The sequence below is a fragment of the Perognathus longimembris genome, chromosome 5, assembly GCF_023159225.1.
Source record: "Perognathus longimembris pacificus isolate PPM17 chromosome 5, ASM2315922v1, whole genome shotgun sequence".
NCBI lineage: Eukaryota > Metazoa > Chordata > Mammalia > Rodentia > Heteromyidae > Perognathus > Perognathus longimembris.
In genome coordinates, this window is record NC_063165.1 from 50,255,694 (window position 1) to 50,267,923 (window position 12,230).

The window sequence follows — 12,230 nt, forward strand, 5'->3', positions numbered from 1 at the left end:
GTTTAAAACTAGCCCAGGCAGAAAACTCTATGAGACTCTTATCTCCAGTTAGACACCAAAAAGCTGGAAGTGGCACTGTGACTCAAGTGGTAGAGCACTAGCCTTGAGCACACAAGCTCAGGGACAGTGCCCACGCCCTGAGTTCAGGCCCCAGGACTGAACAAAAGAAAGTCTAGACCTGTGAAGGAGAGCAACGGTCTCCTCCATAGCAGAGATGGACACTGAGCAGGGACGGGAGAGCGCTGTTCACTCTATCGGTGGCAATACTTGGGGGCTTGGAACCATGTGAGTGAATTACCAAATTAATATACAATAAAATGTAAACCAAGCATTTATTGTGGCCCTCTGCACAAACAAGCTGGCTCTGGTTCTGCATGGGTGGTCATCCTGGAGTCCCAGATGGAGCTCTGCAGGCGAGGCGCCACGAGGAAGAAGCCACTGCCACTCGGAAGGCCACCTGCCCTAGGATGGACGTGGCACTGCAGAGCAGGGGCAATTTCTGCTGTCTAGCGAGCCAGTGGGAGGACATGCCGTGGAGTTTCTTATGGAGTAGAAGCAGCCACCAAAGGTTCTCTGAAGTGCTTCCTCCATGTGTCCAGGGCAGCTTCTAGAAAGGAGGCATCAGCTGTTCCCGACTCACGAGGGAGGAGTGGTGGTAGCGGTCCCGAGAGGCAAAGTCTGCATTCTCCTGGGTGAGCTGAGTCGTCGCCATGTCAACCCTGGCCAGGGACGGTGCCAAAATGATCTGCTCCCGGGGGGCCCGCCCAGTCCTTCAGTAAGACAGGACAAGGGAGAGGGGCACAACAGTTGGGACACACATCACCTGTATCCAGGCCACATGTGCTCGTTACAATCCTGAATCAATTATGGAGATCTACATGTGCAAAAGTCTGTGGTCTCCGCTGAGTGGGGGAAACAGAGTATCAAGGCACAAGGGGAGAGAAGCAGGAAAGTACAAAACTGTCCCTCATGATAGGAGATACCCACAAAAGAGAGTGTGTCCCTTTCAAATGGTGTCATTTGGGGGCTCAATGGCCTGGCTTTACCTTTTTTTTTTTTGGTCAAATGAGATAACAGAATGAAGTTGGAGAATTGAGAAGAGTGGAAGGTTCAAGTTCCAGTACTGGCACATGTACACACACACACACACACACACACACACACACACACACACAGATTCATTGGAAAGCAAGTTGAATGAGGAATGATCTCTAGAGAGGTGAGATTTACTTAGCAAGTAGCTAAGAGGAAATGTGTAAAAGCTTTGGATGCCAAAGTAGCCTCAAGACAAAGTTTAAGTCCCAGTATAGATGCCATTGTCCCTTCAGTCTCTGCCCATGGCTGGAATGCACCAGTAAAGACAAAAATTAGGAATCCGTGAGACACACTGGAGTAAGGAAAGCCCAGGCCAACAGCCGAGGAAGCTACAGAAGACAGATCTGACCCCATCCCTGTCCCTAATTAGCGTAGTGAGTAGCCTCCAGAAAACACTTTATCTCTAGTGCCTCTATTTTCTCACCTTCCCACAGCCCTTTCAGGCTGTATCTTGTATCTTGTACCTTGTATCTTGTACCTTGTATCTTGTCCTTAAGTCTTTCTCTGAGGCAGGGATCTCCTCATAAAATCTTTACGAGACTCAGTTATCAGTGACTCAAGCCTGCAATTCTAGCTACTTACAAGGCAGAGATTGGGGATGGTAGTTCAAGGTCAGCCTGGATATAAAATTTGCAAGATTCCATCTTGACCAATGCCTGGGTACAGTAGTGAGCACCTGTCATTCCAGAGACAAAGTCAAGCACCAATAAGAGGATCATAGTCCAGGCTACCTGGGTATAAAGCAAGACCCATCTAGAAAATATCCAACACAGAAAGATAGAGCAGCTCAAGATATAGAGGCCCTGAGTTCAAACCCCAATAATTCCACCACCATCAAAACTGGCTATTGTGCTCATACTAAGGTTTAGTTGCTCAAATCAGGAATGTATTTGAGAGTTGTAAAAAAGTACAAATCTAATGTCATAATTGTGTCAGAAAAAGTTTCTAAAACAGAAACTTCACTGATTTACTGAAAGATGTCTGTCTATATTGAAGCCTGAATCACATGGCTAAGGTAGTATAGTCATTTGTTGAGACCATACCTAAATTACTTAGATTAAGAAGTCTAAAAACTGAATGAACTGCTATATGGGTTGAGCCTTCAAAAAGTAAAAATGACCAAACTGCCATAAATATATATATGTATATATTTCTTCTTGTTGTTGTTGTTTCATTTGTGCCAGTCCTGGGGCTTGAACTCAGAGGCTAGATGCTGTCCTTGAGCTTTTTTACTCAAGACTAGCACTCTACCAGTAGAGTCACAGCTCCATTTCCAGATTTTTGGAGATTAATTGGAGATAACAGTCTCAGAGAGTTTTCTGCCTGGGCTGGCTTTGAAACACAATCCTTAGATCTCAGCTTCTTGGTAACTAGGATTCCAGGCTTGAGCCACCTGTGCCTGGCTAAAAAATATATATATATGTAATATATATAATATAATATATATATATTATCAGTGCTTTTTCGGGGAGGAAGCCTTTATACTTTTTCAAGGACTAGAGTTGAGATAGGTCATACTGTGTGTCCCAGGAGAGCCTAGAACTCCCTGCTTCAGCTCAGGTGATAGGATGACAGGTATATCCCACCACACTTGGGTTTTTCATTTTTAAAAAAGTGAAATCATATACCCTCTGGGTTTAGGGAAATGAGTACTTCATTTTCTACAATAGTTTAAGAATCTTCATCTGGGAATTGCTAGGGCTTCAGGAAAAGAAAGCCTTCTCAAGGTCAGGGTTAAGGTCATTTAGTAACTGGAAGCTGCAGGTGTAGAAGAGGACATACATTGACAAATGCTCTGCTCAAACATGTGACTACCTTGTTTTCTCTTGGTTTTGAAGGACATTTGGAGCTGTTGCGGGGGTGGGGTGGGAATCTCCACCCTATAAGACAGAAAAAAGAAGCTACCAATTTTTATTTTTAAAGGAGTCACCATTACCTGGTTCTTTCTCCTCCTGATAAAGCATCATAAAGTAAGGAGCAAGTGTGATGTTAGCCACGGCTCCACCACCCACATCAGTAGCCCAGAGACTGACATTGTGCTCTGAGAGATGTGGACTGAATTTTGTTGCAACTACAGGACTGGGTTTACCTAAGAATGCTCTTTTCCTACTCTCATCTTCCTTCCACATAGCACTGCAGTGGGGCCTGAGGAGAAGGAAGTCCCAGGAACTCAGGTACCATGGAAGGAGAAGTGGTCAACCAAGGCCTACTTTTAGATTGTATAACCAGAAATGACTGAAGATGCGCTTGCAAACCAGACACCATCAAGTATCACCATATCCTATTTGCAGCTCAAAAACTGCAGTCATCTTCTATGGAGTGTATTCTCCAATTAAATTCTGCTTTCCCTCAGGAGTAGATGGATGAGGACAAGAAATTAGTATGGGTGTGTCATCACCTGAGTCACCAACCTCAGGACTCAGGCAGAATGAATGACAGGCAGAGAGGCCACCCCTACCCAGCCAAAGCAGGAGTTCTCATCCCTCCCCAGCCCTCAGGCTCCCGCTCCCTCCCTGTGGATTTCTACAGCTCTGCTAATTGATCATTCCAGGTTCCAGACTTTTGTTTCTTGCCCCAACTTCAACAGATTAGTAGTGCTATACAGAACGGAGAGATATTATTTAATGAGGATGGAGTTTCAGCTTCAAAAAATGAAAAGATTCTGGAGATGAGCAGTACAATGTGATTGTACTTATTACTTCTGAATGTACACTTAAAGACACACGTATTATGTTATGTGTATTTTATCACAATTTCCAATGAGAGGCAAAAGGATTCTAGACTTATATCCTGGATCATTGGAAAAGCATACCATAGCAATGTGTGTGGATAAAAGATGAAAATTTTGACAAGTGCAAACTAGACATCTAGAGTTTAAAAAGCAAACCAAAAAAATGAAACCAAATAAACCCTTGGCTGAATTCTGCCTGGATTGGCACAGCCTTTGGCACCTCATTGATGTTGAAAGGACAGCATGGTATGAGTAATTCTCCAGAATCCCAAAGCCTTTAGAGTTAAGGAATTGTACCCATGGTTCACACCTGTGATTATGCTACTTGGGAGGCTGAGATTGGGAGGATCATGGTTTGAGGCCAGCCTGGGCAGAAAAATTCACAAGACTTCATCACAGTGGAGCTGAGATTGGTGGTGAACACCTGTTATCTTAGCTATAATGGACAGCCTAAAATGAGTGGATCCTAGTTCAGGTGTATTTCCAGACAGGAAGTAAGACCTTATGCCCAAACAAACAAACAGAAAACGAACAGAGCCCAAAATATAGCCAGAGGTGTGGCTATGGTAAAATATCTGCCTAGCAAACATGAGGCCCAGGATTCAAACTCCACTATTGCAAAGAAAGAAAGACAGAAAGAAAGAAAGAAAGAAAGAAAGAAAGAAAGAAAGAAAGAAAGAAAGAAAGAAAGAAAGAAAGAAAGAAAGGAAAGAAAGAAAGAAAGAAAGAAAGAAAGAAAGAAAGAAAGAAAGAAAGAAAGAAAGAAAGAAAGAAAGAAGGGAGGGAGGGAGGGAGGGAGGGAGGGAGGGAGGGAGGGAGGGAGGAGAGAAGAAGAGAGAGAAAGAAAGAGAGAGAAGGAGGGAGGGGAGGAGGGAAGAAGGGTGGGAGAGAGACGTGAGGGAGGAAGGAAGGAAGAAAAAGGAGGTGAGGAGGTACTGACTCTATAAGAGTGAAAAAGGAGGAGCGAATAGGGCCCCATGAAACATTCCTTCTCTCTGAGGCTCTCCCTTGCCTGTGTATTTGAACATGGACATTTCCACAGCAATCCTCCAGGGTTTCTATTTTATTTCCGTTCTGGGCCTCTGCACTGACGCCAATACAGTGGTGTCAACTTCCTCTAACTTGAGGCAGAGAATTGGTTCTGGTCTTATACGTCATGGGGTCTTAACCTTGTATATGATTAGGTATTGACATTAATGTGTCTTGAGCAATCAGAGTCTAGATAAAGCCTCTAGGCTCATGATGACTAAGAGAGGAGGTAACCATGGGCCAGAAGAAGCTTTGATGAGCTAAAGCTGGGCAAAGGGTGTGGTGGAAGGCAGTAAGGAGCAAAAGCTGCACCTCCAGGAAGTTTCCAGTTCCCACACCACAGTTGAGGCCCAAGGTTCTGTGGGAAGGGTGCCCCTCCACACTTCCCAAGACCCTCGGACACTCATCCATCCAGGTACCAGCACCAGGCTGGCACATACCTGCAGGCAGGGATCAGAAGAGACTTCATCCATTGGAAAAAGCTGAAGTTGGACGCTGATCCTGCAGGAGGGACATAAAAACAAATGTTTATGAAGGCTCTGTGTAGGCATCCAGAATTGCAGTCATTATAGGGCAAATGTGTGATCTTAGCACACAAGTAGGCAAATGTGCAAGTGTGTGCGTGCACGCACGTGCACACACACACACAGAATAAGCACATTAAAAAAAAAACAACTTCAATATAATGAAGCAATATTCAGTGATATTCCCTGACAGTTTAACAAATACTTTGTACCCATGTGTAGTTTCTAAAATCTCTTCGTTTATTTAATTTGCCAGTACTAGGACTTGAACTCAAGGCTTTGAGCTCTTGCTGTGGTATACTACTGCCTGAACCTTGACTTTACTTCCATCATTTTAGTGTGTTTTTTTTAAGATGACATGATCCTATACCTAAAGAACCCCATAGACTCTATCCCCAAGCTACTAGAGCTGATCCAAAACTTTGGCAAAGTTGCAGGATATAAAATAAACCCTCAAAAATCAACGGCTTTTCTGTATGCTAACGACCCGAAGATTGAGGCTGAAATCAGGAAAGCAACTCCTTTTGCAATAGCCCCAAAAAACATAAAATACCTAGGAATAACCTTAACCAAAGAAGTGAAAGACCTCTTTGATGAGAACTTTAAAAGCTTGACAAACGAAATTAAGTCAGAACTAAGGAAATGGAAAAACCTCCCATGCTCCTGGATTGGGAGGATTAATATAATCAAAATGGCAATATTGCCGAAGGCTATCTACAAATTCAATGCAATACCCATTAATATCCCAACACCATTTTTTAATGAAATAGAGGAAGCAATCCAGAAATTCATATGGAACAATAAAAGACCTAGAATAGCAAAAACAATCCTAAGCAGAAAGAACAGTGCTGGAGGAATTACAATACCCAACTTCAAGCTGTATTATAAAGCTATAGTAATAAAAACAGCTTGGTATTGGCACCGGAACAGGCCTGAAGACCAATGGAACAGAATTGAAGACCCAGAAATGAACCCACAGAACTATGCCTACTTAATCTTTGATAAAGGAGTTAAAACAATAGTTTGGAAGAAAGATAGCCTCTTTAACAAATGGTGCTGGCAAAACTAGTTCAACACATGCAACAAACTAAAACTAGATCCTTATATATCACTCTGCACCAAAATCAATTCCAAATGGATCAAAGACCTCGAAATCAAAACAGACACCCTGAAAACACTAAAGGAAGGAGTAGGAGAAACACTTGGGTTCCTTGGCGCAGGACGGAACTTCCTTAACAAAGACCCAGAAAGGCTACAAACCAATGAAAGGTTGGACAAATGGGACTGCATCAAACTGCAGAGCTTCTGCACGGCAAAGGACATAGCTTGTGAGATAAACAGAAAGCCCACAGACTGGGGGAAGATCTTTATCGGCCATTCAACGGACAAAGGCCTCATATCTAAAATATAAGCAGAACTAAAAAAATTACCTTCCTCCAAAACAAAACCTCAAAGAACCAATAGCCCCCTCATCAAGTGGGCTAAAGACTTACAAAGAGACTTCTCTGATGAGGAAATGAGAATGGCCAAGAGACATATGAAAAAGTGCTCTACATCACTGGCCATAAAAGAAATGCAAATCAAAACAACATTGAGATTCCATCTCACCCCAGTAAGAATGTCATATATCAAGAAAACTAACAATAACAATTATTGGAGGGGATGTGGCCAAAAGGGAACCCTACTTCATTGTTGGTGGGAATGTAAATTGGTTCAGCCACTCTGGCAAGCAGTATGGAGATTCCTCAGAGGGCTAAATATAGAACTCCCCTATGACCCAGCAACCCCACTTTTGGGTATTTATCCAAAAAGCCACAAACAAAATCACAGTAAAGCCACCAGCACAACAATGTTCATCGCAGCGCAATTTGTCATAGCTAGAATCTGGAACCAGCCCAGATGCCCCTCAGTAGACGAATGGATCAGGAAAATGTGGTACATATACACAATGGAATTTTATGCCTCTATCAGAAAGAATGACATTGCCCCATTTGTAAGGAAATGGAAGGACTTGGAAAAAATTATATTAAGTGAAGTGAGCCAGACCCAAAGAAACATGAACTCTATGGTCTCCCTTATTGGGAATAATTAGTACAGGTTTAGGCAAGTCACAGCAGAGGATCACAAGAGCCCAATAGCTATACCCTTATGATCACATAAGATGATGCAAAATGAAATGAACTCCATGTTATGGAAATGATTGTTACATCACAGTTGTAACTACTTTCAAGGTCTCATGTATATCTGTAGCTTCTACTATTGATGATGTTCTTGTATTACCTTCCTGTATCTACACTATATCTGTAATCTTATCTGAGTATATTGGAAACCGCCTATACTGGTATTAGAACTAGGAAATTGAAAGGGAATACCAAAATCGAGAGACACAGGGTAAAAAAAGACAAACAACTACAAAAGCAATACTTGCAAAACTGTTTGGTGTAAGTGAACTGAACATCTCATGGGGGGGGGGGGGAAGGGAAAGGGGGAGGAGGAAGGGGGGAATGAGGGATAAGGTAACAAACAGTACAAGAAATGTATCCAATGCCTAATGTATGAAACTGTAACCTCTCTGTAATTCAGTTTGATAATAAAAATTTGAAAAAAAAAAAAAAAAAAGAGCCTCATGGATTTGTCTGTATGGGCTAGCTCTGAACCTCAGTTCTTAGAACTCATACCTCCTGAGTAACTAGAATTATATATCAATGTAATCCCTAGCTACTCAGGAGGCTGAGATCTGAGGAGCACAATCAAATATAACCTGGGCAAGAAAGTCTATGAGACTCTTACCTCCAAAGCTGTAGCTTGAGTGGTAGATCACTAGCCCTGAGCAAAAAAAGCTCAAGGACAGTGCTCAGGCCCTGAGTTCAAGCCCCAGTACCAACACACACACAAAAAAACCCACCACAACACACAAAAAAAATTGATTTGAACCAAGCACTAGTAAGTAGCTCAGCCCTATAATCCTAGCTACTGAGGAGGCTGAGATCTCAAGATCACACTTAGAAGCCCAGGCAGGAAAGAGTGTGAGATTCCTCTCTCCAATTAACCAGCAAAAAAGCAAGAAGTAGAGCTGTAGTTCAAGTGGTACAGACTTGAATGAAAAAAAAACAAAACCCTAAGGGACAGTTTCTAAGTTCAAGCCCTAAGACAAACACCAAAAAGAAGAAAGAAAGGGAGAAAGAGAGAGAGGGAGGAAGGGAAGGAGGGAGGGAAGGAAGGAAGGAAGGAAGGAGGGAGGGAGGGAGGGAGGGAGGGAGGGAGGGAGGGAGGGAGGGAGGGAGGGAGGAAGGGAGGGAAGGGAAGGAGAAGAAATTGATTTGACCACGTTCAACATATGAAGCAAATAGCATTAAAGAGGTCAATGTTAGCATACTGGCTAGTATCAAGAATATGCAGCTGACAGTATGTTTACTCAATTTCATTTAAGGTTTGTATTATTAAAGTGGACATAAATTTTAGGTTTGCATTAGTATCTACAATCACAAAAAAGATTTCAAATGTAAAGAATCAATATATATTCTGTCAGATATCAGACAGCAAAATGTACATTAAAATGTAACATTTTTACTGACTGATCCTATTTAGAGTCTAAATTATCTAAATCTTAGATGAACAGTAGCCTGAAATTTGATTTCATACTCTCTGGGACTAGGTTTCTGGGAAACATTTAAATTTCTTAAAATCAGATTATTCCTAACAAATAAAACAATAAAGCCTCAGAAATAAACATTGATGTAATCACTATGTCAATTAAAATACATTCAACCCATGAAACTAGTGGTATAAGGGCCTCCTCCTAAATTACAATTTTCCTATAGCCATTATTTTTAATCCATGTAGCTTTAAGAATTGAAGTAGATTTCCTTCTAAAATATACATCAAGCTGGTTCTAATTCTGGTATACTTAGATTGTTCTGGTTCATAAAATTTAAACTTGAAACTATTTTAAAGTAAGGCACCATAGAACTTTCTCAAATAGGTTCTCTATTTTCAAAACAGCTTTGCTTTTGAGGAAAATATACAATAAATGATGCGCTATGGGTTGAATGTGTTCCTTAAAATTCCTGTATTAGGAACTTAATCCACAGTGTAACAATGTTGCAAGCAGAGAGTTTATTTATTTATTTATTTATTTATTTATTATTTTTTGCTGGTCCTGGGGCTTGAATTCAGAGTCTAGGCTTCTTTTTGCTCAAGGCTAGCTCTACTACCTGAGTTACAGTGCCACTCCTGGCTTTTTCTATTTATGTGGTACTGAGGAATCGAACCCAGGGTTTCATGCATGCTAGGCAAGCCCTCTACCACCAAACCACACTCCCAGCCCCTGAGATTTTTAATTCATAATCCCTCATGAAGGGATGAATGCTGTTATCCTAGGAGCGGGTCAGTTACCAGTGGAGTGAGTTTCTGATTACAGGGTGAGGTCAATTCTCTTCTCTCCTTCCCTCTTCTTACCCCTCCTTATTTCCTCCTCCTTTCTGCTCCTCTTTCTCCCTCTCTCTTCTCCTTTCTCCTCTCCTCTTACCACATGATGCCTTCTTCCATGTTTAGATGTAGTAAAAAGGTGGCTACAGGCAGCTTTTTAATCTTGGACTTGCTAGCCTCTAGACTTATTAGCCATATAAACATGTTGCTTATAAATTACCCAGAAACAGCAGAAAAGAGACTAAGCAGTATAACTGACTATTATTTTACTATGTTCTGTATTCTTGATGCTCTGACATTTCAGGTCTTGCTCCTAGAGGGTCGAACTAATTCCTAGATACAGCAAACAACTGGTCCATGGGTATGCCTTTGACACAGCATCCATGTTTACCAATACATTGACCTAATAATCCAGATACCACAGCCACAGCTTTATTCTCTTTCAAGTTCTAACACACCAAACCACCATTCTCCCTGGTCTAAATCCTATGAGGACTAGACAAATGCAGACCATCCCTCTGGTTCCGAGTACGCCAGAATCATTCCCGCTATTCAATCCTAACCTTACTCATTTGCCTATTATTACCTTGCCAATTATTTTTCATAAAAAGTATATTAATATTTTCCCCTACTGGCATTCTCATTTTTTCCATTTTATATTTTACTAATTTCTATCCTGACCTTTATTTTGTTGTTGTTTTTTTCTTCTTTTTTAGGGAGTTAGCTGGCTCTTCTTTTTGTAGTACCCTATGTTTAAAGCTGGGGCTCTTGATTTGAGAACTTTCTTTGATAACTTAAACATCTGATGCCGAGTTAGTTGCATCTCACAGTTTTGATATGTTTCATTTTCGTTTTCATGCAGGTAAAAATAACTTGGAATGTAACTTTATTCTCTGAACCAGTTTCTGTAGTTCCTTTAGTGTTTGTTCTTGGCTGCCTAGTGTTCTTTAGCTTCTATATTTGGGGATCATTTCAATATTTTTTCTGTTACTTATTTCTAATTACTTCCCTCTTTGGTCAGAGAACTATTTTATTCTTCAATTGACTTGAATACTTTTGAACTTATTGAAACTTTAAAAAATGTTTTAGAATATGGTTTATTCTGTGTTTTCCCTATATTATTTTACAGAATATATTCTGCTGTTGTTGGGGACAGTGTTCTATAAATACCATCTAGGCCAGGCTTGCACAGACCTTACTGATTTTATACATCCTTGTATCCACTATTGAGACAAAAGCCTTGAAATCTCTGGCTGTGATAATAGTCTTTTCTATTCCATCAGAATCTGCTTCAAGTATTTCAGAGCTCGGTTTTTAAGTACGTGTTAAAATTTCTTAGTCTTCCTGATGAATATTTCCCTTCTGTTAAAATTTACTAGTCCTGTTGATGAATTTTTCACTTCATTTGTATAAAATGATTCTTTTTAATCTGAAGATTCTCTGAAGTCTGTCCCATGTTAATACCACCAAGCTGGCACTGGTGGCTCATGCCAGTCATCCTTAGCTACTCAGGAGGCTGAGATCTGAGGATCATGGTTCAAAGCTTGTGCAGGAAAGTCTATGAAACTCTTATCTTCAATAAACTACTCAGAACAAGCCAGAAGTGGCTCAAGTAGTAGAGTGATAGCATTGAGTCTAACGAGGTTCAGGGACTGCCCCCAGGCCCTGAGTTCAAGCCCCAGGATGGAAAAAACAAAACAGCCATTCTAGTTTTCTTCTAATTGGTGTTAGTTTGGTGTATGTTTTTAACATCCCTTATTTTTTTAACATGTTTGTGTGTTTATATTTTAAAAAGAACTTCATTGGGCTAGATATGTAGCTCAGAGATAGAAAGCTTTCCTAGCATGCACAAGGCCATGGGTTTGATCCTCACTACTGCAAATACAAATAAATTTGTTAAATTAAGGAGGCTTCTTACAGGCAACAGATAGTTGGGTCATACGTACGTGTGTGTGTGTGTGTGTGTGTGTGTGTGTGTGTCTCCTGGGGCTTGAACTCAGGGCCTGGGCACTGTCTCTGAGCTCTTTTTTTTGCTCAAGGCTAGCACTCTACCACTTGAGCCACAGCTCAACTTCCAGATTTGTGTGTGTGTGTGTGTGTGTTTAATTGGCGAGTATTATGGACTTTCCTGCTCAGTCTGGATCTCTGGCTGAGATCTGAGGATCTCAGCCTCCTGAGTAACTAAGATTACAGGTGTGAGCCACTGGCACCCAATGGGTCACCCATTTCTACTGCACTGACAACCTTTTCCATTTAGTTGGATGTGATTTTACCACCTGTATTTAATCTGATACAGTGAGGCCATATAACCAACTTTCTTTATCTAGCATAATGACATATGCCTTTTAGTCACCCTTGCCTTGGTGGTCCAATGCAGGAGGAATGCACACATTCAAGGCCAGCGTGGACTATATATCAAAACA

General features: G+C 41.3%; 1 protein-coding gene across 1 annotated transcript in view; it reads right to left on the minus strand.

Moving 5' to 3' along the window:
• Positions 1–332: 332 nt before the first annotated feature.
• Slc12a8 (solute carrier family 12 member 8) overlaps positions 333–12,230 on the minus strand; it is a 113,172-nt gene continuing 101,274 nt past the window's right edge. Inside the window, exons 10-12 of the mRNA XM_048346800.1 lie at positions 5,296–5,356; positions 597–770; positions 333–538 (exon numbers count right to left, since the gene is read on the minus strand). Coding sequence (XP_048202757.1) covers positions 608–770; positions 5,296–5,356 — 224 coding nt within the window. The 3' untranslated portion in view covers positions 333–538; positions 597–607. The remainder of the gene's footprint in view (positions 539–596; positions 771–5,295; positions 5,357–12,230) is intronic.